General features: G+C 33.2%; 1 protein-coding gene across 5 annotated transcripts in view; it reads left to right on the top strand.

Moving 5' to 3' along the window:
- Positions 1 to 26727, top strand: part of LOC118276042 (protein TANC2) — a 310683-nt gene that overhangs the window by 127676 nt on the left and 156280 nt on the right. For 2 of the 5 annotated variants that reach the window (XM_035594174.2, XM_050707487.1), the window contains exon 1: positions 6993 to 7387. The exons of the other annotated variants lie outside the window; for them this stretch is intronic. In XM_035594174.2, the coding sequence (XP_035450067.1) occupies positions 7315 to 7387 (73 nt within the window). In that variant the 5' untranslated portion in view covers positions 6993 to 7314. Of the gene's footprint in view, positions 1 to 6992; positions 7388 to 26727 lie in introns of those variants that run through there. 5 annotated transcript variants of the gene reach the window in all.

Raw genomic sequence — 26727 nt, 5'->3', positions numbered from 1 at the left:
CAATTATATCTTATTTTATAAGCAAAAGACGGGGGATTACTTACTTATGGGGGTGATTGCTGTGGATGCATTTGGCTTCATCAATCATATGCATTGGTACACATACCTTAGCACTGGTGGAAACGGTCACATAGTTTCAGACATAGCCCCTCTCTGGTGGAAAAGAGATGGATCTATTAATCTGTCTAGGATCAAATAAAAATGTATTCAAGTTCTAAATCTATAATAATTAGGAAAAGAGATTGATTACGACAATAACGAGAATTTACGAAATAATGGATCTATAATTATGAATTTACCATCATAAAATCAGACCACCATGCAACTACTAAGAATTACCAGACATAGAAATACCAGAAGAACAAACAAACAAAACCGATGCACCAGAAAACAGAGACATAAAACAAATATTTCATAATAAACAAGCAACTGTAGAAGCTATCTGTACTAAGCCAGCAAAAACTTTATTAGGTTAAAGCGTAGTGTTGATTCAATTGGAAAGCTTGCAGATCACTGAATGATGATTGAATATCTTAATGACGGATTACATTGACACGCTACTCATTTACTACAAGACTTTTATACTAGTCATGTTGTGGGGGGCTTGGAAATGATTTGTTATAATAATTTACATACAATAATGTTTTGTGTATTTTCCCACGATAGGTTTAGTAAAGAAGATGAAATAGATTTTGTGAACTATGCATGTTTTGATTTGTATCAAGATATAGACTTTAACAGCTACACATCTAAAAGCAGAGCCTCTTTACAATCACTCAATTCAAAGTCAAAGTTAATGCATTTATTTTAATTTATATTTAATTAGGCAATTTGAAACATCAAATTGAATTGTCCGTCAGTCTGACTGTCAGTGAAGCTAGGTGATCGTTCCAAAGTGTAGCTTCGAGGATGCATAGAGGATTGATTATCGTCATATCAATGGTTTGACAATACTAAATTCTTTATGACTTTTCAGATGTAAGGCTTAGGTGCTAAACTTAAATATGACACAATGTAGAAGCAAATAAGCCGGTCGCTACTCTATTGAATTGATGAAAATTACAAAAAAAAAAAGAACGTAAATGAAACGAAAACATTTATTCCCATAAAAGAAGTAAACCATAAAGTTGCTGTGTCACAAAGAAAAATAAAAATAAAGAAGTTACAATGTATAAAAAAGTCACATTTTCATACAACACAAGACTCCATTTGCAAAATACCAAGCCTAATCTATATCTCCTATGGGAAAGGCACACAAGACGAGCGATTCATTCAAATATTGCTACTGAACTTGTCTGAGGGCGCAACACAACAATGGAACAGGTTGCCGCCATTTATAGCAAACAATTTACTTATTAGAAGAGAGAAAAATTGTGGCGCTAAAATGCTGTGTTGAGGTTAAAATTCCTGAAATTCTTTGGTTTATTTTTGTATTATAAGTATCGTGAGACATACAATTTGTCTACGTGTGTAATCTTTAAATATAGGAGAGCCATGCTTCGGCACGAATCGGTCGGCTCGACCACATCTCGGCCTCACAGAAAATCAACGTGAAATAACGCTTGCGTTGTGTTTTATTGTGTGAGTCAGGTTTAGGCCCAATCCCCGATTCCCCAACAACCTTTAAATCCCGCCCGGCAACGCACTTGTAGCGGCTCTGGTGTTTCCATCATTACCATCCAGGTGATCCATCTGCTCGTTCACCGGCTTGTTATATAAAAAAAAAAACTAATTACTCATCTAGTTTCATGCTACGTCAATGGCCAAAATTTTGTTGATGTTGGTGTTGTTATTTCTTATTATATCACCATTGTATTGTAGTCAATAAAAAAGAGTGCTGCCTATGCCTAAATTTTCTATGAGCATCTTTCACGATGAAGTTTATGGTATCTTCAAAGTAACGTTACTGAACTATAAAACGCTGCATAAACTTATATAAAACCACTTAAAATGCTCTCAGCATTAACAGGAGATAAACACACCTGGCTTAGCAACATTTTAGGGTCCCACAAGCAAGTTTTTGCGTCCAACCGATGAGTCACAGAGTCAACGCACGGAACCCAACCGCGCAGCTTTGATGGTACTTTTTGCTTTAAACCTTTTTTGCAAACCTCTTCCACTGGCGATGAATTCAATATTATTTACATTAATAAATTCTTTCGCGTACATATCTTTGTTGACTTGATCTGTACCGGTTTCTTTTATTCTAGAGTTTTTAGTGCTTGTATTTTGAAAACTAGGTCATATTAGCAATTGGATTTATTGGTTCAGATCATTTAGTGAGCTTGATTGCATGTTGTTTGTAACTGGACTTGCAGTGTGACCGGCTTTAATGTGTTTTCTCAAAAATATTCATCGTATTTTATCGTCTTTTATGTTTCTGTTTTCTTTGTCAGTTTTACTTAAAAGCCCGCAGATGATGTTTATGCTCACCACATGAAATCGGTAACTGTTGTACATTTGGTAAGTGTATATGTAACATGGTCTACATACCTTAACTTAAAAAGCGAGAGTTACCGTCAACATAAAAACCCAGTTTTAAGTCCTACTACAAAAATCTGCAAGAAAGTAAACAATTCTTATTTCCATCACCAGCCATCCATTCAATCCATTAACGATTTAGTATAGACCCATCTACAGGTTCAGAGCAACTACGTCTATACCCTATAAAATCTATATAATAAATCTCTTCATAACATTACTATATCAAACCGCTTATAAAACTTTCTCACCAAGAAAACATCTAACAATTAACTACCATGTACTAGAAATTACCCTGTCTGTAATTACGGTGCAATATTAGTATGGTCTCATACAAAATGTTATGGGGATCTTAAAGGCAATGATGACAATAAAAACTAATAAGAAGCTGAATAAACATCTTCAGCTGGTGGTAAGAAAATTGAAGGAAATAATCCAGTAGAAACTGATAAGCATCTTGATGAAGGTAATACCAGTTAGGAAAGCGGTAGTAAAGTAGGTGAATTAGTAGTAATTGCTATATCCTACGTAAAATGTTGAGTGTGAATCAAATTACATTGTAAGAAATGAGGGAAGCTAAGAGATGACTTACTTTATCATAGCTGATTATGAGATTATTAATATGGAGAGAGGAATCATTTCATTATGGGGATAAATATTTTCCTGAATTCGTTACAGAATGAAATTTGAGCCGATACGTTGCTCAGCAGCCAATTGCCCAGCCACCACACCCATCGTGCAGTCAATCAATATACTTAATGTATTGTGGAGGCCCAATTACCCCCTTCCCAATCCCCGATTCCCCAACAACCCTTAAATTCCTAACCCCCAAAACCCCGGCAACGCACTTGTAACGCCTCTGGTGTTTCAAATGTCCATGGGCGGCGGCGATTGCTTGCCATCAGGTGATGCGTCTGCTCGTTTACCGGCTTATTCCATAAAAAATTTAGTGTTTTAAACATTACATTTTTATGCGGCTCCTTTACTATATTTAACTTCATATAAAAAAATAATTGCCTCTTAAAGCATTACACATACAACGAAACAATCACAACTAAAACATATTTTTATTTTATATATCCGGTAGACACTCAACAAACCATTGCCTATAAACTGTACATGCATAATTTTGTTCTCACATAAAGTCAATTCTCATTCAACACACGAATGCGCCCCACATTTTATTTAATCACATTCATTTTTCAAACCCTTTTTCGGGTTTTAAGTAAACAGTTGAAACTTCGTTTTTTACCTTTCTACATATTTATTACTCTGTATGTGTTCAAGTCGCCTGTCAATTGTATTATTTTTAAAGGGATATTGGAAATATGGGATGGTGATTTTAAATTAAAAACTATGTACAATAAAACGCGTCCACAAGTTTGTTCTCATTATGAAACTTGAACCAATTTCAAAATTATCAACCATGACCAAAATTTGCCACAAAACAATTCAACGAACCGAAAAAGTCTAAAAATAGCATTCCAAAAGAGTTTAAAATAGAGCTAATAATGATTCAAACGAAGGAGATCGAACCTTGCCCGAAGAAATCATTAAAAAATATAAAGTTTCAAACTTGGGACCCTTTTTTGTTTAGCCGAAGCCGACACCGACTTCTATTGATGATATTAATAAAATTTTAGATATTTCTATCACGGCTTATAAAGATAAAACGCCAAACATTATAATGATTGATTTAATAGATGTCTCATTTACTGAATTAAATGATACGCCTGTTAGTATTTGCATAATTAATGAACACAATTTTGATTTTGACTTTGTTGATGTTTAATCAAAGCAATCAAACTGAATTACTATATTTGTATTTGACAGACAAGTTCTTAATTAGAGCTACATGCAAAAATCAACAGAGCAACGGTATTCGTTTAATAAATTGATGACCAACATTAACATGATTAAGGACAACTAGAGTAAACTGTCGTATAGAAAGAACTCAGTCAATAAAACATCAATAGCAACTGACAATAGTTCCAAAAACCGGAATAATAGCAACATTGTTAATAATGATCTCGGACAAGGTCCTAACTTAAGAGTTCGTCGCATAAATCCGACACAAAAACAACAAAAGGATCTTTTTGTGAACGAAAAAAAAATCTATGGGAAAGAAGCGAGGGCCGAACGCCTAAAAATGTTAGGAGCGCGTCTCACCCGGTACGGGAGCGGAATTTTAAACAGAACTCCTTAAAGGGAACGTCAGGGATGCCTTAGGCTTTGACGAAAAACATCCAGACAGTGAATCAGAACCTTGTCTGGCACTTGAAATTGCTGGAATTATTGTTTTCGATATAAATAAAGATGGGCGTGATGGCATGAAAGATGCAGATGATACTGGTTTAAGGGCAGGTGGACAAGTGATTTAGAGAGGTTTGTGTTCTCTCATAGCGACAGAAAAGAAAGTTATTACATCTAAAATGTTTCCTGATTAAAATCACTAGGAGTTAGATAAAATAAATGTTATATTAGCATTAACAAAAAACAACGTCAATGTAGAACGCAAACAGAACGAAATAATTTATTATCTGATGCGACTAGTAACTAGAAACAACCGCCTCGATCTCTGTACCAAATAATTTTAGTTTGATTTTTTGCTGAAATTAATACTGAGGATTAAAAAGTAGCGGCTGAGCATGCTAACAAGCTAATTAAAAACGTATAAAATAATAATATATGTAACTTAATATTAATCTTGTTAACAGACACCGTTCACAATCCAACTGAGATTCAAATCTATAATTTGCGGTCTACTTATCAGTAGTGTACCAACACTTGTAGAACTGGATCAAATTTATATAGCACATGTATGTATTATAAAATTAACATATTCTCTCGTTATTTTAATATGTACTTTACCATAATCTGATCTTGCACAATTTTCTTCACCATGAAGACATAATTATACGCAAAAACAGCGAAAAAAGATTCCTTAAAAGACAAGAGTTTTTAAAACACGTATAATGCTCAGGTAATTCGCGCCTACTTACATTTTAAATCATGCGCAGCATTTATAAATTGTTCAGGTTTTCCATCATCAATTTTATTACGCGGAATCCGCCCAACATCTGTGTAAGAATGGGTCATTATTTAAATGATGTATAATGACAAGTGTTTGGGATCATTAAAATAAAATCCACCTTTTACGATTGATCCCAATCGATACAGTTTCGAAGTGTTCGAAGATCGATTTAATGAAGTGAATATATGAATATCGATCGGGATTTTTAAGGGACATAAATTTTGCTGTCGTTTTAATTTCGAAATTATATAACATGGTAGTATGGACAATGGTACACCTGTCAAGGAAAGTGGGTCGATTTTAATAAATGCCTGCGACTTTATGAGTGAGGTGTTCCGCGGAGGTCTCTACATGGCATTAACAAATAAAGCTCAATGAATACGTCGAGTCTGATCAGTTTCAATTTAAATTAAATCAAATAAAAATATTTTACATTTGTTGGACCATAAAATAGTAAGCGACTACGAAAGGCAATTAGTTGTGTGTATGTGTAAGTTAATGCGGTTTATTTTATTTTTGTCTTTATTTAGGTCTGTAAGTGGTATTTTACCTTGATCATATTTTTTTATCAAAATCCAAAAGTATGAAATATAAATGTTTACTCTTCATATTAATTCCAATTTTAATAGACCAAAATTACTTATTGTCTCACGTGTATTTTGCAATGCAATTTATACCCCTATTTACTTATGCAGCAAGATCGAAAATGCAAAAGCAATAATTTCCAAAATTGTTGTTTACCTGTTCTGAACTTTCACTGTCGGGTATCAGTTTGTCATTCTTGAATCACTCACGATGATTAATGGCGTACAAAATTATAAGGTGGTCGCGACTGACGAAATTGGTCGGGGAATCATAGGGCCTTGGACCATAAAAATAAAGAAAGACGGTGTGGGAACATCCTTTCAAACATTACGTTGGTTTTGCCCTTTTTTCGGCTCATCGCAAGGAAGCACGCTCCATCTGATCCAATCTGATCAGTGTTTTATAACCCACTCACCAATTTTATGGTTTTAATTTCAATCAAGGGAGCTGATAACTTTTCAACTTTGATACATTTTGGAAAGAAATTTAAAACGGGTCACGATCACCCGCTTCTTCGTAAATTTGAATACAAAAACTGTATTGTTAATGTTAAGTAGAGGGTGGTATTATTACTATAGTATTGGCGCATGCGGACAGAACAATGCGTGTACTCACGGGAGGGGCACGCGACCCCTTTCGCAAGTAATTCGTGTACACCATTATCACACAGATTGTTTGCATGTTGGTTTTATTTTAAAAAACAAATTATAATGTGGAATGTACAATTAATTGTGCTTTTAACTTTAAACCAGTAAAATTAAGAATTATAGCGCACTCAATGTCAACAAAAGATAAGGCTATATAAGGAACAAAACATACAAAACAATATAGAGTATGTATAATCAGATTATCATGCAGGTCGGTCCGTCCAACATGAATCTAGGCGCACATGTCGGAACCGCGCGCAGCGTCATTCGCGTCAGTGAGACGTCGCGCGACGGACGTCAGCGCGCGCGCCGCTTACGTTAAAATTCAAATTTGAAACTGTTAACAGAAGCAAATTCGTGACATTGTTGGATTTGAGAAAACAAAGCAAGTGTGTGATAAACCTAATACGTTTATCAATGTTGTGTGTGAATGCAGTGATTTTTTGAAATAATTTATTGTTCAGTTGATCCTGTACTGGTGTGCATGTAGAGACAAGTGGTTGTGACCTTCTGTGTTATAAAAAAGGAGTTTGTTCTCAAACTTGTATATGCAAAAGTGATGGGAATATGAATTCGAAAAAATTGGAATGTTTTGACGACGATGATTCTGTGGATGGCAAGCCGAGTCTCAGCTTTTTAGGTAAGTTAGATATAAATAAATACAAAGTAAATCTATGTATAGAGAAATGTTTTCATTGATAACTCCTGATATTTATGAGGTTGGCTGTTGATATGAATATCTTGAGAATAGTGTGTCAGTGATAAAGTATAGGGTTAGGAATGCTATTAGTAAGTGTCGTATCTAGTGAACTTTACTGCAGAAATCATGACTTCGTAATGTACAATTATTATCTTTAGATTAGATTTCTACATCAGTAATTTGAAAAGCCATTTATGATTGCCATAATAGGGTGTTGTCTGATTCTAATTTGAATTCAAATTGAAAGGGGAATAACAGATTGGAGTCATTCTGAGTGAGACAGTTTGGCATAATGGGCTTTAATCCCTGGCCCTTGATTCTGCAAGACTTAAATCTACTTTCATGGTGAACTTGATAAAATGAATAACGGTTCTAGCTTGGTCACGAGTTAATGTTCAACTTGTACAAGTGATATACTAAAAAGATCGTGTCTCGCAATTAACCTTCGCAGTGTCCAACGACTGCAGTAATTATTCCCCTCCATTGAATGCGCTACACGTACCAACGTGTAAGATTTTTAGTGTTTTACAAAAAACTTGTTTTTGTCCGCTAACACTGCAATTGTTTGCGGAAACGTTAGTTTTTGCTAAGCACTATTATGTATAATTAAGTTTTTCATCAACAACATGGATTTGAATAACTGTTTATACGATTGTATCATAAAGAAATCTATCAACTTCAGATTTTATATTGCCTATAACTTCAATAGTAGAAACTCCTTCTTCGTTCATGGTTTTTGGAGAGGTCCATAAAAGAAATTGCTCAAACATTTCCCAATATTTCATAATGTCATCTGTATCTGGATTTTGTGGGGGTGTTTTGACTCATAGACAAATGAAGCCACGTATCCTGGTATGAGTCAGGTCCACCGAAGGTTCATAACCCACGCCCATAACTATGCCTGTCGGCAAACTGAAGAGTTTATGTAGGTAGTACAAGTGAAACACAATATTCTTTGCCAGCAAGAAATGTGTCTGGAACTCGGCAAGAAGCAAAAGAATTAAAAACAATATCAATAAACAACTTTAAGTTAAAACAGTTCAAAGAAACTGTAATGCGAAATGAGGTTTACAATTTCAAAGTGAAATCACTGGTGTATGGATTTTGATTACTTTTTAAGTAGTCTGACTGTCCGCTTTTTAATATCATGTTTCTGTTCGTGTTGAATGTAATTTAACACTGAATTAAGGATAATGACATTTCTAAACCACCGCTGACCTGGTTACGGTATCGTCTCCCATTAAGTCTCTGTCTCTTGGCCACGGACTTTCATGCTGTGCTTTTTCTTGTTCAACAGTTACAGACGAAAGAGATAAGATTAATGATATGCATTAAGAACAGCTTTAATCTTCCCCCATTTTAGTGTTATTAGATGAAGAAGAACAGACAGACTCTAACGAATCATTCGATAGAACATCTACAAGTCTAACTGCAAGTTGGTCAAAAATCTGCTGTAGAGTTTTAATTCTATTTGCTTGCATGCCTTTATACATTTGCGCGTACTGACGAAGAAAAATACCATTCCAAGGATAAAACCATGTCACATAGACCGGGTCAGTAATATTTATCATATTCATCAGGCTTTACATTATACCATTATTTTTGAGGTCAGTGCAAAGTCAGTTTTTTCATTCCTTACACTTGTCATTAGTGAAACAACTGTTTTTCGTTTATTAATGATCCTAATTCTTTGACGTGGGTTTCTAAAGGATTATGTTTGACCTTAATGTAAGTTGAATTGTCTAGAATAATACCGTAGGTAGTGAAAGAGTTAAATTCATTGACGAAGACGAAATATCTAGAGAATGCTATATCAAAAAATATTGAGTCAAAGTTGCATGTGACCAAAACTGACTGCAGATTGAAATGTCAATCAAAATTGCACAATGATTAGAGTTAAAACAACCAATCTTATAAGCATAGTCATAGAGTCCAAAGTGCAAAACATTACTTTCATTTTCATTAAAACAATAAACACAAAATTCCAACCGATGTCCTTGCGAATTAATGAATAAATTAACACTAATGTTTTCATCTATCAACGACTTTAATAAAAAAGTCCATTAAAATCGGAATGAAATTGTCGTAAAATCGGTATTTTGTTGTATTAACGCGTTTTTATGCCTTAAGTTGACTTATTGTTTTATAGTGCTGTTACACTTCTGAATTCACCAAGGTTTGTATCGAATTGATTATGTTTATCGATTCTTAGAAATTTTGCATTTATCTTTAACATCTGATTTTTATTTTTATCAAATATTATCTTTATTACGTATGCCACACGTTTTATTATTGCTTTTAAGTAAATGAGACGATTTATTGATTAAATTTTTATCGATTTATTTATTTGTTTATGTCTGCAATTTGTTTCTTTTATTGTTTTGTTTATTTTCATGGAGGATGGATTTTATATTCCAAAAATAACAAACACATTCTGTCAATTCAATCTAATTCAGTCTTAATTATTTTCGTCTCTTTCTAAAATTAGTAGCTGCTTAATTGTATACGTTTTTTGTTATTAATAGGTACTTTTTATATGATCAAAACAAGATTTCGATCGTGTCAACTTATAGTCAACTGGTCCAATTTGCTTGAACCATAACAAAACTAATTAGAATAAAACTTGATGGTCCTGTTTTATCGACAATTTAACTGGTTTCAACTATTAGCGATTAATTGAATTAAACTTATAGTCATGTATTATCCATTTAATTTAACTTTAATTATCTATAAGAAGGTAATAAAGTTTTATTTGTCCCTTAGGCCTATTCGGGACTTTATCTTAGATAGCTCATTATGCAAATGATATAAAATGAATTAATATTACTGTTCGTGTATTAAATCCAGATGGTGATATACTAGACTGGTGACAAGATTTTAATAAAGAAATAGATTTTGATAATAAATTAGAAGCTCATAAAATTAATTGAGTACACCTCTAGATTTCCTCTCGTGAACAAATGTTTGATAAAAACACAGGTGCACCCTAATTTAAACAATCATAGAAATCTAGGTTAATTTGTAATGCAGCAAACATGTTTAGAAATCTTATTATTATAATAAAACATTAAATGAGGACATTACTACTAAAAACTAAGATAATATTTGATATTTACACCAACAAGATTATACAGTCAGAATGCAAAATATTCAAGATAAAAAATCAATCGATCTTTGTTGCATTCTCACACACAGAACAGATTTAGACTTATTTAGAATACAGATAAGTCACAATCTTGCTATTTAACTACATTTTATTTAGCTTAAAATGGTTAAATGCTCACAAAGCTAACATGCGTTGTTACCTTTTAGTCTAATGACTTAACCAATTTAGATAGTGCAGGTATCATGGGCGTAGCTTATCGTCAAGTTTAAGACTAGTAAAGTACTTCAGAAATATGAGTTATTTTCCTCTGCACTGTTAAGAACCATTTCAAACCATTTATTGCTAACGTGCTTTTGATTATTGCTATACAATTCTAGACCTATATCGTTAGCCGCCTCGTCATTTAAAACATATGCTGTTAAATCTGTCTGGTTAAAACACTCAGTTTCAATTTGTACCTTCTAACTTTTGCAATATGTTTCAATTTCATTCGTGCGCTAACGCCCTCATGTTGGTGCCCCATTTTTTGCCAGACGTCGCAATGAGGTTTCGCTGGAACACCTGTACATGTTTTAGAACATAAATAACAGTTAGAAACAACTTCGATGATCGATATATTTAAAGTAATATGTCAAAATCGATCTGAGACGGTGGGATGACGTAATAGTCATTGTAGAGTCACAGTGACCTTGGATTAACAATGTGCGGAAGCATTGTTACGAAGTTCAACAACTTTTTATTAATTGTGATCTAATAGTAACTATGATGTTTTAGATAAAAGTTTAAGAGGTAGTTTTTAATTTGATTTAGATTTCGTGATAGCGGCTACTATTGTTTGTGGTTTAGGTAGATGATCTGGTTATCAATTTAACAAAACCACAACTAAATGAGCTTTTAAAAAAGAAACAACATCTTTATTTATTTCTACATTTGTTATAAAGCTAATTCAATGACATATTCAGACAATTCACTTCAAATGACTTTGGTAAAATTCATAAATTTCACATGGGTCCTAATATAGTCCCTGGCGGTACTCCTCAAAGCTTGTAATTGCTAGCGAACAGATAGTGCTGGCTAGTTTAAATATCGCAATACTTGGACTTCCACTCTCTCTGCGTATCTCTGTCATGGTCTGACGTGCCAAGATATGCATGTAAAGGGTGAAAGTTTTGACTTTGAAGGGTGAGTGAACGACTAGAGGAAATAAGTCTACAGTTTTAATTGCAATATTACGTAGGACTTTTCTCTAATTAGTTTGTCTTTTAGAATGTATGTTCAAGAAGGAAAAAATGGTACTTATCCAAATTAATTCAGAAGCTATCTAAAAAAAAGTTAGTGTAGCTTAAAATTTTAAAGTACATATTGAGTATTCTATTCATAAAGTCGATTCGTTTTCTGTATATTCCAATTACCATAATTCTTTTTCCTTGAAACAGTCTTAAAACTCTCTCCTTGAATTTGAATATTACAAAAATCGATTACCAAAACGAAGTTCCCATAATCGAATCAATCGATACCAATAACATCTACATAGTACCGAAACGTGTATCGTTTTATAATAAGCTCTTTAATTCCCTCACACCTGACAAATTCTTTACAAGATTATCCAATGTAATACATTTGGTGTAATCGCTTGAAAAGATTTTACCCACGGCACTATAAGCTGTGGGTAGTTTTTAATCTGTTTTATGACTGCGTTAAATTGGCGTGGTAATAGTCGTTTTTTCTGTCATTTGTTTAAATTGATCATGTAAACGTTTTACCATAATTTACTTTTAAGAGTTTGGTCAACAGTCTTCACACTCATGATGTAGAGCTTCATTTTGGTTTGATACTATATATTATTTGCTTTAACTAACACATTATGAAACAATGAATGTAAATGAAAAGTCTTATTATTGTATTCTATTTTGTGTTCCAAACAACAAAACATAATAATCCGAGATTTTTTCTTCAATTCGACCGATTATTTTATCACGTTCCGTCAATGACCTCAATTACTTTTTTTAATTTAATTAACGGTCTATGTTTATCCACAGAAGATTAGCCTGATTACATTTTTACATTGCATGCTTAGATGGATTTGGAATAAAAACTACGATAATCCCACGGATTTGTGTTAAAGTCATCATTTGAAATCTTTCTCACCACGGACCATAATTTTAAAGATCTTATTATGAAATAGGTACTTTGTGACTTAATTAATTTTGGTAAGCTTCAAGCTTTTTATGTTTCTCAACAAAATGCTCAGTATCATTGAATTCCTCTTTCAATTCCTTTATTGCATCAAACCCTAAATTTTTCCTAACAACAGTTAATTTGTCACCATATTTCACCCCATGCATCCCGTTAAGTCATCTTTATCCATTTTAATCCCTTCACATAAAGCTAGTTACACACCAGTGAGTGTTCATGCAGTGTGGTCCGTCGATCAACAAAGGGGCCGTTGGGTCGTGTGTCGTTGCCTTAGATACCGCTACCCTTAGTAGTTTTTTACCACCATTAATGAAGTGGCGTTAACTTGGACTATTCTACCTGAAGGTAGCAATAAAAGGTAAAGTTTTGCTCTTTTTATGGCATCGGTTAAAGTTTCGAGGAATGGTTTGATAGTGTCACGCTATGTAACTTTGTGAATTACTGTTTGCTAGTAGTACTGGTAGTAGTATTAAAATTACATTTACTATATTATAGTATCTTTATAATTTCTAACGTTGAAGACATAATTCCTTAGCTCACAGAACATGGGATAAACAGGATATAGGAATCTTGTCCTGAATCTAAAGCTAAACCTTTGACAAGACAGTTATTTAATACTAAGCACAGATATACCTTCCTAATTTAACTTATATAAATGCAAACATCTACAACCTTAATCAAATATTTAAATTGAAACCAAAACTGGACATTTAGATGTTTGTTCAAATCCGTGTCAGTATTTAAATAATTGCTTTACTATCGATGTTAAATATTTACATAAAAGCTATTTGATCTTTAATTAGATTTAGGGTATCAATACTATTTTTTATTTCGCTTTCACATTAATTTCAATATGTTTTTTGCTGTCGTAAATCTATAAATTGCTGTTATATTGCTGTAAATCTTTTATTTCTTTCTTATCTCGTATTTTACCTTTATAATAATTAGCCTGACTATCACTTTCATCCACAAATAAATGTTTTTCCACATCAAAAGCCTAACTTAAACCACCATTAACCTTATTCAAATCTCCAGCTTCAATAGTCTTAACTTCCCATACACTTTCATTAGCACTAAAGTTCTCCAAAGTTGCCTATTAATTGTCTAAACGATATTTCAAATGCAAATACATTACAGAACTGTATTGTTGACATTAACAGCCTAATGTCAACATTGCACCAACGTGCTTACATAACCTACACAGTTCTCGGTACATGAAGTGTTTCTCTTTCATTTTGCTCATTATTACTTTTAACTTGTTCTACTTATGCCAGTTTACAATTGTTTTGGTTATGTCTTTGTTATTTAGCTTTTACTATGTAGTTTTTGTTTTTAAAATTTTGAAATATAGCTGTTTTTAGGCTACTTGTTAGTGTAATTTCAGTTTTTTTATGGAACACGAGTAGAAGCAGAGCGGATGTATCACCTATTATTATATGGACACTTGAAACTTTAGACGTTCAAAAGTGCATTGCCGGCTATTTGGGGTTCGGAATTTAATTGTTGACTTTGATTTTGTAATTTTGGTCCTGTCATCACCAGCGTTATCTATATTAACTAATCTTGCTTCATTTAGACCATTCGTAACACAAAACTTGAAGCTTTTGTATTAATTTCACCAGTAAGACAATAAACTTATTGATGGTTTTAATGTTCTTCGAGACATAAATGGCCACAAGCAGAACCAACCTTTTCACTTTCCAATGAACCGCATACACCGTTGCTATTGTTTCCATTGTGTCTAGGGACTGTCTTCATTCAATTTTGATTTATAATCGTGCTTATATTATTAGAATTTAGAATTTAAATTCCCCTGCCTTAACACATTTTAATAATGTTTTATACGACTAAACGGTCGCATTGCTTCTTTTATGCACGCCATGTCTTAATGCATTTCGAGCATAAATATTAAGTGCACTATATTTCACGAAATCATCAACTCTGCAATCATTAAGTCGTTTATATTTCTTTTATTGCCAATAAAATGATCTTGAATTACAAAGTAATTAATACCTTTAAGCGTATTCTATTTTTAGGTCCTCCAAGCTTAAGTGTTGGAGTGGTCAAGCCAGTTCGTAAAATGGATCCTTTCTTCGTACTGCTTGATGGAGATCCATCAATACCTGAGTCCACAGTTGGGGTTAAAACAAAGGAGGGTTCGTCAAACAAATGGTGGCGGGCTCCCTCTAATTTGTTGGGTTAATATTTGTCTTACTTTTACGCTTCCTAAAATAGATAATGGATTTTAGAAACGCACACCTTTTTGGAAATAGCGTTATGTTAACAAACATGTTGGTTTATTTTTTCTTGGTCCATCTGTGGTTTTAAAATATGAATTAATCAAAGACGTTTTATAAATATTATGAATATTAATGTTTGTGGAACTTATTGATATATCGATTTAATCTAGTTATTAACGGTTCCTTTTAGATTTCCCCAAATTAGAATATCAATCAAAATCAAGAACGCGGTATTGAACTTTTTTTTGAAACTAATGAAATGGAAGATACTACAGACATCGGTGCTAATTCAAAACATAACGTGAAAGCGGCAAATCATAAAATAGAACGACAATATTTATTGCAGTCTGCTATAACCAATATAGATAAACTCAAAGCCATCTTCAGTCCTCTCAATCTCAATACCATCACAGTAATTAATCTATAAAATTTATCTAATGAAGAGGAAGTCAGTAAAACTGTTCTGGCTTATAATAATTTTCACATCGAATCTGATGATAAGGCCGTACAAGGCACTGATGTTAGGACAGGTAGTCATGTTAGGGTCTCAGACTGACCTTAGGAAAAGCAAATAGAAAGTCAAATCGAAATGTGACAGGTAATTTATGGGATAAAATGTAGCATAGTATGTGATGAAAGTTCAGTTTCATATTTAATCTATAGATGATCGTAGTGTTCGTTTGAATTTGCTTCGTAAGATTTTTGTAGTGAAGTTTTATCGTAGATACTTATAACTCAATATGAGGTAAAAGAATATTACAAAACATATAGAGCAAAATATTCCAGGTAGTTTTGTGCAGCGGTATTCTGAGAAGGTCTCAATTTGAATGACGATATAATTAAATCACTATATAGATATACTGAGACTATTATTACTAACTGTCCAAAGACGGATGCACCATCGGGTCAATAAACTATTCCAATTATTTTGAAACTGCCATTAATATATTACTGTTACAAAATTTAGATTCTGTAATTTAGTATTTATTGTTTTTCAAACAAGTTCCTATCCGGATCTGCATGCAAAAGGATGTTTTCATTTCACATTGTTTAAGTCGGTCAATGACATAATTTTACACACTCGTCCAAAGAACCGTTTGGTTATTGAAAAACATAAAATACTAGTTCTATGCTAATCTATTTATCAATCTAATCTGAGTATCTAAGATAGGATCGGTTTAAATAGAATCGCGGCGCCTTTAAGTTGTCACATATAAAGATAGGAGTAATCATTTAATCATTGTTGTGATAGATTTCATAGTTGAAATTGATAGCATCGATATCAAAAAAGTTATAAAAGATACTCTAGATTGTTTTACTAGTTAGATGTCTACAACTATTTGCTCAAGTAAGGAAGAGAGTACAAGAATTTACAAAAGCAAAGCCAACTGACCCAAAAGTTTTGTCGGTACACCATACACAACAGACAGATAAACAAACAAGCCTACGTGACGTTTTTTAAGTCCCAAAACGAAATAAACACCAACCTGCTTCCATCTATTCGTTTGCTTTTTATATTAGCATTTGTATGGACTCTATGCACCACACTTAAAGCCTTATTAAAAGCTATGAAATTCTCCAGCGTATGCCTCATCACGTTTGGCTTTCAAAGGTTTCAATTGAGTTCTTCTACGTACTATCAGAGGAGGCAATCTAAACGGATTTGTTGGAAATTTACGATTTTGGTTCTTTTTCTCTTGCATTACTGATGCCCTAACCTGTTTCTTCATTTCTTACTTCAAGATCAAGTTTACAGCATTCTGGTCTAGGATTGAAAAACTTGGAGTGTTACTTATCGTTTTGCGAAAGTTATGAGTCATAAGCCCTCAGACTATGGAGTGCTAGGCCGTCTCGACATTAATTGAAATATTTTATTCAGATTAGCTTTATCGAGGCTTTCTTCGCTACAAGTACTTTGCAACTCGTCTCAAAGTGGTTTTGCAAGCGTGGCAAGTTCACTCTTAGATGATGTTGGAGTAAAAATAAGTTAGATATGTTTAGTACAGAAATACTGATAAGTTTTTACTTTATGAGTTCATTTTAAATTATGTTTCTGATATAATCCTGGATATGACTATGTTGCATTTCAAAAAATCCTTTAAAAATCGACCAAAATTTTAATAAACCGACTTCAACAATCTTCATAATTATGAATTTAAAATCAGTTCCAAAGTAATAAAGTTTTAAATACCGTAACTAGTATATCCAATCAACTCGAAATTAAAAATAAAAAATAAAAATATAACATTAAAAGTACCATTAACAACATAGCTAATTGAATCGAGATCTTTGGAACCACGGGAGTCCCGTGGGCGTACAGAATTGATCTTTTATCTCCTTCTGTCATGAACTGTTAGAGGGAGAAAGAAATAGGGTCTATTTTATTGTTAGGGTACGGCAGCAGGTTTGAATAAGGGTAGCCATGTTTTATATGGTCTTTGAACCGATAGCTTTGAAGTGTTAAAAAAGATAACGCATTTTTGGAGGGTGTTTGCTGTGCGATTAGAATCAAATTATGCAATATTCATTTAAAAAGCTTTGGAAGATAAGCATTATTAATGAATGTGACTTATCTAACGCCAGTAATAAAAATGTTCATCCGATCATATTAAGTATAATAAAATTACTATGCAACAACAATTTCATTCTTTAACACAATGGTTAAATTTTTAAGTTTGGAAATAAAATTATTTTCTGTATCTTTGCCATTACTGAATATTTTTTTATTAAATCGAATATCCGATTGGAGATCTATTCCCATGTACCTCACATCAAATATCATCATCCTTAGAAAATGATTCTACATCCATTAGATAATTTGTTCTTTTAGCTTTAAGAAATTTCTCAAGCCTTGTGGATCCTTGAAAACAATTTCTCAGAAGTGGTCGCCCTAAGCAGGATGCCATACGCCTTACTGGTAATAGCACCACACGAGTATGGTTCTTTTGTTACCATATTTATGTGACATGTTTATTCATATTCTGATTATATAGGAAGTCTTAAAGCCCTTATAAAGTGCTAATAAGAATCGATAAATCTTCACTTCGCAATATGGATTTTGTTATTATCTGATTTATTTAGTAAGAGAACTGAGATGTAGGTTTTTTTTCGATTTTTTGGTTAGGTTATTCTGAAATTCTTACTGGACAGTTATTTATTGCATTCAGGTTAAAGCTTTCTAAGTCAAAGCATTTGAAACGAAAGACACTTTTGAAACGTTAAATTGTATTGTCTATCGGTATGTCTATCGGTGAAGCTAGGTGCTCGTTCCAAAGTGTAGTTTCGAATGTAGAAGAATGAGCACGACACTCCATCGCTACTCTTTTCAAATTTTTATTTCATTTTGCAATCTCTTTACCTTCTAGATTCTTTATCAACAGTAATTTAACATTCATTAGTATCTCTATGTGAATAAATAGTGCTTAATGTAACTACCACCAAAATCAATAACATCAGATCTAAACCCGAAAAGACACCTGCAACAGTCCATCGAAACGGTTTGTCAGTTACATCTACCCATCTACATTTCCAATTTCAACCAATACGAAGAAAAAAACTAATAGACCAGTCTTACACTACCTGTCAATAAAAAAAAGTGATATAAGAATAAAGGGAATGAAACGTTTGCTACAGTTTTTGTGTTTCAACAACTGCTAATTGAAAAGGGTCTTTTGAATTTGAAAAATTGTAATTATCACCTTGATAGTGAATTTTATGGGATTAGAAGTGGATTTAGATTGCCATGTCCTTTTTATTTTTGTATTGTTTGATTCAGGTGTGAAAGAATATAAAATGGAAGAAATGTGTGGATTTTAAAACAATTTGTGGAAGAGAAAATCTTGAAGGTTGCTAGAGATAGTACAATGGATTTTTTTCAGAGGATGCCTTTGCTAAGAAGCACTCTGAACTCAGAGATATTTTATAACTAAAGAGATTATAAAAGAAAGCAGTTCAAGATAAGAGGCTTATTATTATTATTATAAAAGAGAAAATAGTCCTACAAACATGTTAGTTATGTCAAAGCTGTCTCAGTATTTATTTACTGTTTTTGTTTTCATTACAAAACTACGTCCTAAAAACGACAAAATTTCCCATAAAGGTAAAGTTGACTTACCTAATGAGCTAGAAAAGGGCGTGTACAAAATAGAAAGTGAACATAACAGCGAAGAAAATGTAATGAAAATAACAATCTATAAAATAGTTATTTATAATTACCATAAAACAAACCTAGCCAATAGCAACCACTAGCACTGCTGACCCAAATTAAACCATCAGATACATGCACCTTTCATTACCACGGTAGAATATAATTTAGAAAGCATTAAAATCTACAGATTAAGGCTTGTAAACCCATACTAACAGAACAATCGACATCCAACTTTAACATTTGAATTATAAGGCTGATTTTAAATCTGATTGCTGAAGCAATTTGTCTCAACGAAGTCCTGTAATATCGAAATTTATTACTAAGAATTAACTATTGATTACCCCAGGAATGGTTCGCGTTTAAACTAACAATTTATAACGAACAATTTCAGTTTAGTATGACTGCTCTATTAATGTAGATATTTTTAATGATAATCTTTAGTTGGACAGTGATTTATATTCGAAAGTTTTTATTAGCTTCCAGTACTCATATATAACTTCTCTTTACTTTTTCGTTTATTTCTTCCATTTTGGTTTTCTTTGCTTCAGGTTTATTTGTTTTAACTAAATTACTTTTTTCATTAATTGTTGTTTTGGTGTTGTTAATTGTTATCATGGTGGCCCGGAGATTTAAGACCACCGCTTCTAACGCATAAGGGCGCGGGTTTGAGACTTACGAATAGCAAGTACCAATGTGACTTTTTCCAAGTTACATGTATTCTCTCCATGTAAGAAGAGGCCTTTGGTTAGCAGTGGCCACTTACAAGCTGATGACATGTGATGTGATGTTATTGTTATATTCTACCGTTCATTCGGTTGATTGTCATTTGTATATTATTTTATTAGGTTCTTTAGTAGTTTCATCTTAGTCCTGTCTAGCTACGTGTTCTCAAATTTTTGGGAATACGTACGTGCTCTTTTTAAACCTTAGAACTAGCTTCATATGGTTCATTTTCTAATGATACCTTTACATTTTTACTAACCTGTCTCTACTAAACTGTTTGCTACCATTCTTAATTAGTATTATTTCGTCGAATAATTGTTTAATTAAAGTTCAGGGGCATTGCAACACTATTTTGATTAAACCATTTAATTATGTTGTACGAAGGGCTATTACAGTTTTTTTCCTTATCGTTGTGATTTAAAAAAACGTAATTACCTTTGGTAAGGGCCGTAACAAATTAAGATTCATTTCTTTGGTACTGAATTGTGTCATGTTTTAATGTTGCGCAATGAGAATTACATTGTGTACATTTTTAATGGCACTTTGTACCTAATTACCTACATCTTTAGTGCCACTTTAGTCTAATTTGCTGAATTTAGAGTCGTCCACATTTATATTGCAATTTCGTCTGTTTCTGGGATTAATTTTCTATTCGTATAAAAGCTATGCTAAGGACCTCTATGGAAGATTTTAATACTAATTAAACTAGCTACATATCGAAACAAATTTCTACAAATTCTCAAAACGACTGTTATCTTTATTACAAATAGTAATCAATATCAAATCTATCATTAAATTAATCATTTGTCAGTTTTATTATTTTCATAAAAAAAAGGCTTTAGCAACAGACTAACCAACGCCTAGTTAATTAAAATGACAACAATAGTTTACCAATTTTGGCACAACACAGCTGTAAAACACCAAAATCCTATATTCAACTAACAAAAAGCCTTCAAAACACTACATTCGACTTTGAACCTTGGAACTAGTAACTTTAAAATACGTTTTTGCTTTTCACTGTCCATTTTAAAACATAAATATTTTGTTTCATTGTGTCTATCGCATACAAAGCATAAGAGGATTAAAACTGTGCTTATGCAAAGTTAAAAGTTAAATGATATGGCTATTTAAATATGAATTATAAGCCTTATGACACTAGTTTTTGTCAGTGGCTTTGTTTTGCTTTAATGTACTGAAAAAAAAGTATTATGTAACATGCTATGTATACGTATGTGTCTCTCGTCGTACATATTGTTATATTATTTGGACATACTAAGGTATATATAAAAATGTCGTGGTAGCTCGGAGGCTAGGGTGCGGGCTCGAAACCGACCAACGGCAAGTTAGTCCAATATGACTTTTTCCGAGTTATAATATTATGTACTTTCTGAGATTGATTATATAGACACCTAACTAAAACCATAAATAGATACTTTTGAAATGTCAATGAGTAAATAAATAATAATCTGTCAGTCTGTCTATCCGTCCGCTAGGTGCTCGTTCTAAAGTGTAGCTTTCATCACTGCTAAATAGCCAAAATCATCATTAGGTATCATAAATTTCTTGTCATCGCGTTTAAAAAGGTAATATAACAGAAAACGTTAATCAAAAGTTATAAAAAAATAAATAAGATAATGTTTTACAAGCGTGTCATTTGGGAAAGAGGGTCACACCTCCTCCGCAAATGTGAGGAAATAGATGTGACCTCAACATTGATTTGTATAGATTACCGTTAATCCCTCTTTATCAAAAAATCATTCACAAAAATGTATGACTAAGTGTTTCTGAAGAAAAAATTCTGCAAATCATTTTAATGGCCAATCTTGAAGACTTTGTGCAAAAAAATAATCTAAAGTCTTTTTTCTACGAAATAATAAGCTATATTCATGACTTAGCTTCTGCCAGTGGTTTCGCCCGCGTTACTGGAGATTAAAAAGTGTTAGATGTGATTTCCAAATCCAAATTTCCCTTATCCCCTCAGTCATTTTAGCATGATTGACTAACAAACATACATACAAAAAAGTCTACCCTCTCGCCTCGCTTAAAGTCATTGGATATTTTTTCCTTTCAAAAGAAAAATCCCAATCCAAAAATTAACCTTTACAACCAACTTTTAAACTGAACCCAACTCCTCAAACCCACCAGTATCAGAACCACCCACCATACGAAGGTACTCAACAAAATCGAAAGCAATAAATTAAGTTAAAGGCAGAATTTCTCACAACCTGATATTACCTGGCGTATGTGTTCACGATTACACGTGAAGGTATACAAAACCAATATAAACTGACCTTCGAATGTTTGAAAAGACCAAACAAAGCAAGACCAAGATAAACTGGTTATGTACAGCTATAAGTACAGCCGTGTGTACGCACTTCATCATATTTTACACCCTCAGGCTGCGCATGCGCAAAGAGGTCGATCGTGCTCCAATAAGTATTAATACAATGTTTTTTTTTATGCGTACTATTATCGGGAGTTTAATAGACTGTTGAGTAATACTCGTTTGGTGTAGACTACACCTGTTGTACAGTGAAGGCATAAAAACTGAGGCTTAATTGTCTAGCATGTACTATGACATCATCGTCGTGTTGTGTTTCTTTGACAGATTCGTCTTTTAGAGCCAACGTAGCTTTACGTTGGACAGTTTACAAGTCTGTTCCCTAAATCGTAGATAAAGTTACCGTACTCTGAGTAATTTGATAGTTACTTAGTCCAATCCTTAGCAACTGTTTTCTAAAAACATTAAATGATTTTGAGCACGGTAGATAGGCAATAAAATTTAACCCTATATCATAAAATTGATCACTTTAAATTCCGAAATAATTCAGTAATAGAGCACTTGCTAAAACTTTAGTTTCGTGCTACTGTTCTGAAAAGCCTCATCTGATGACTGCTCGTTTGCCCTCCTATTCCATAAAAAAGCCTTTAATGTTGGTCCCATATCTAAGGACTGTTGGTACCTTATTTTCTTTGTTAATTAAAGTCAGTGCACCAGTAGCATTATTTTCAACTTAGTATTTAACATTTTTCTTTAACTTTTAGCAATACTCGTACCTTGACAAGTTGTCCAAGCGACCATGTTTATCGGTAACCACATAATTGATTTAGGCGTCTTAAAAGTTCTGACACGCGGTGTATTTATACAAATTTGAGGTCAGATAACCTTTTAAGGGAACGATGGTACGATGCATGTTCAAGAAACACATGTTTAACCTTTTGTAAGATTACGTTTAAAACATTTTAAACACACGATTACCTTGTTGGTTTAGTAATTGCTGAAGTAACTGTTTTACGATAGCGTTGCTGATGTAAATGGGTGTTATTTGGAGAGACCTCTGTTTACTTCGTGGGAAAAATTGAAGAACATAAGCTTCAGTAGGTAAATTAATGCTACCTACCAACTCCCATTTCTCTACAATGATGTTATTTGACTTAATGAATCATCATAAGACTAAAGTAAGTTAATTGTCAAACCCTAATCTTAATGCAGTCCACGTGAAAACTAAGAGTTAGGATATATTTCTATGGAATAGGCTCATATTACATAGGACTTATAACATAAATGGTCAAAAATGTGTGTATATTGTAGAATGGCATTACGTGCCACGTAATGTAATGTGCACATCTGCTTACCCCTTCGGAGATAAAAGACATGACGATATTTTGTTATCTTTTTGACTTTAACTGAGATTAACTGATTTCCTAGCTTTGTGGTAGAAAATATATTTTTCAAATCCAAATCAAAAACCCAGTAACGCTTCACACAACTTTTACTCCAAACTCAGGAATTCAAGCAAGCACTTACGCTAAGTTGGCTAACAGCGTTCAAAGGCAAGACGTAAACATCAAAGGTGGAAAAGTCCATAAAATTTGTCGAAACTGGGTTTATTACACACCTCTGCCTAACTAAGAAGAGTGCAGTCGTGATTTGTGTCAAATGATGAACTGAATTGGCTTTCTTGTTTAAATAGATGACCATGTGGGTGTGGGACCGTCACTAAAGTGGGTAGTTGTATTTGAAGGTAAATTAAGACAGTTTTTAAATTGATTGATGTATTCCGTTTTTGGTATATTGCGGATTGATGTTTCCTGTCTGTTTTAGGGCTTTTTCTTTAACATTATTGATATTATTGGTAACATCAATGAAAGAGAAGAAAACTAAAGAAATATATCTATCAAAACATACCATGTCTATCAGAAATAACTCATCTTTATGATAATCAGTCTTGTCGTTACCTACTATAATTTCTGTATCAATATAATTTAGGTGTGCTTTATATTCTACCACTGGTGTACAATGCTACGTTGCTGTGGATACATTTAGCTTCCACCAATTATATTCATTGGTACACATAGCTTAACACGTAACGTTCTCAACAACATGAGTATCAGAATCCGTGACGAAAGTCAATACGTTATTTCAACAGCTCAAAGTATTAATATTACATTATTGTTAATAAATTTCTCAGCTACAAGTTTGTGTTAAAGTTATTAATGCCTGGCTTTGCCTGCTTTCCTTTCTGTTACGAAGAAGCACGATGCGTTTGGAACATGGAGTGAAACTCTATTAATTAGGATTTACTAGTAAGTTGGTTCAAGTATGACGGCTTTGTAACTTGTGAAGTGCTACTATGAAGATGAGATATAATATCTTGAAGAAAATGTTTGAAAAGTTAGTGAATTAATAGGTCACTGTGGCTTTTATACAGAATAGATTTTTATCATAAAATTGCAAGGATGATGGGGATTATGTTTTTGATAATAGCATGGAGTCTGGAAATGAATTTGCTTTTAAGAATGTTTCACAAGGTTCAAAGTACAAGTTAAGGGTACAAGTGAATGCACCTAGTATATTCTATAAGTTGCTTATTCATTCAAACGAAAAAGATCTTTATAAGCACTGATTTACTTAATAAATATGCCTCACTTTATCTTCTTTATCATAGTGTTTTCTGCTTTCCCCAAGTGAAAGCAGTTTCTTATTGCTATTAGGCGTCGATATTGCCGCCCTTGCACTTAGATGCATTTGTAGATAAGCGTCACCTACACAAGACATATTTAATTTAAGAATATACCTATAAATATTACCGACATTTTTGTATTTGGTAACGCAACTCCATAATATTTATCGTAAAACAAAATTTATAAAAAAAAATGTATTCGTGATCCTTTCGTATGTACCTATAACTTAACAAACATCAGTAGGCTGCACAACGTCGCTGCGTCTGCGCACGCTGCTCATGATGAAGAGTCCCTCTGTGACTCGAAACTTATAGAGCTTTTCTATATTAATGTACGTAAGTAAACCGTATTTTTTTAGGTAATTAACAAAAATCGTAAGATTGATATAAGTTTCTGAAATGGCACGTGACACAGTTGAAACACCAGCAGCTGACTAGTTAGCTACCTCAAACAGTAGCCATAACATGAGTGGCAAGAAGATATCTATTTACGGCTAGAATTCCAGAAGCTATTTTCTTTCACTACTAAATGCTCAATCCATAGAAAATTCAGGTTAATTTGAGCGTCATCTATCACGCTGTTGACATTAACGGCTTAAAAGAATGATAAACGAATGGATACTGTCTTTTCTATCTCCATAACAGTACATAACTTCATTTTGTTTTTCTTGAATGAATAGTCTGAGTGGGAAGAGTATACCATCATCAATAGCGTGTGGCATTTCAGTGCTAGAATATTTGTCATTTTAGTCTTACTAAAAGCAGTAAGTTTTACCTGTGGGAGAGCCATATCGCGGCACGAATGAGCTGGCTCGACCGGAGTGATACCATGGACTTACGGAAAACCGACGTGAAACAACGCTTGCGTTGTGTTTCGTTGTATAAGTGAGGTTACCGGAGACCCAAATATCCACTTCCCAATCTTTTCAATTGCCGATTCCCCAACAATCCTTAATTTCCTAACCCGCAAAAGGCGGCAACGCGCTTGTAACGCCTTTGGTGTTTCGGGTGCCCATGAGCATCAGCGATTGCTTACCATCTGATCCATCTGCTCGTTTACTGGTTTATACCATAACAAAAGTGAAACGAAAATAAGTATAAGTACACCTATACCTACCTCATTGAGTTATAAAAGGTGTGATGTTAAATAATAATCCTCATGTAAAACCAAGTGTAAGTAATGCCCACAAAGATATAAACAAAATAAAAGGCTATTGTGATTTTAACACGTTACAATAAACTTGTACGGCTTCGGACACTACCCTTGAGTCAATGTTAATACAATTAGTGGTTACACTCCTTTTACCATCTAATATGACATATTTACTTCCTGGATAGTAAAGCACCTAAACTTAGACATTTTCACACATGAAAACATAAAATGCTCTATTAAATTTATTGATACTGAAAATACTACCCATAAATTAAGACATGACAATAAAAAGCAAGATCTCGAACTAACACTCAACACTAAAATTGATGAACAAACCGAAGATAAAGTCAAACGAAACAACCATTAGCATCTATACAAACAATCACAAGCAACAAAACACGGCAATAATACAAAAACACGATTCCCATCATGCAAATACTCTGTCAACCATTAGGATAGCCAAGCGTCCGTTAGTTGAAATAATTCCTCATTGTAACAAAGTCGTGTCTTCCCTTGCTATCAATATATCCAGATGGAACGATACGCAGCATAATAAATTGGCTGTTGACTATCTCAATGCATACCGTTAACGAGTTATAGATAAAGTTCCTTTCACACGAACGGATGGTCGCTGCGATAGTTTAATTAATTTCCCAATTGTTGCTTCAGGACTAATTGGGATGAAAATGTTCAAATAGGAACGTGTACGGATGATTTATTCGTGTTACTTGATTCAAAGATTAGTAGGAGT

This window comes from Spodoptera frugiperda, chromosome 31, assembly GCF_023101765.2.
Source record: "Spodoptera frugiperda isolate SF20-4 chromosome 31, AGI-APGP_CSIRO_Sfru_2.0, whole genome shotgun sequence".
NCBI classification, from domain to species: Eukaryota; Metazoa; Arthropoda; class Insecta; order Lepidoptera; family Noctuidae; genus Spodoptera; species Spodoptera frugiperda.
Note: the sequence above shows the minus strand (reverse complement) of the source record. Positions and strands in the feature narration are given on the sequence as shown.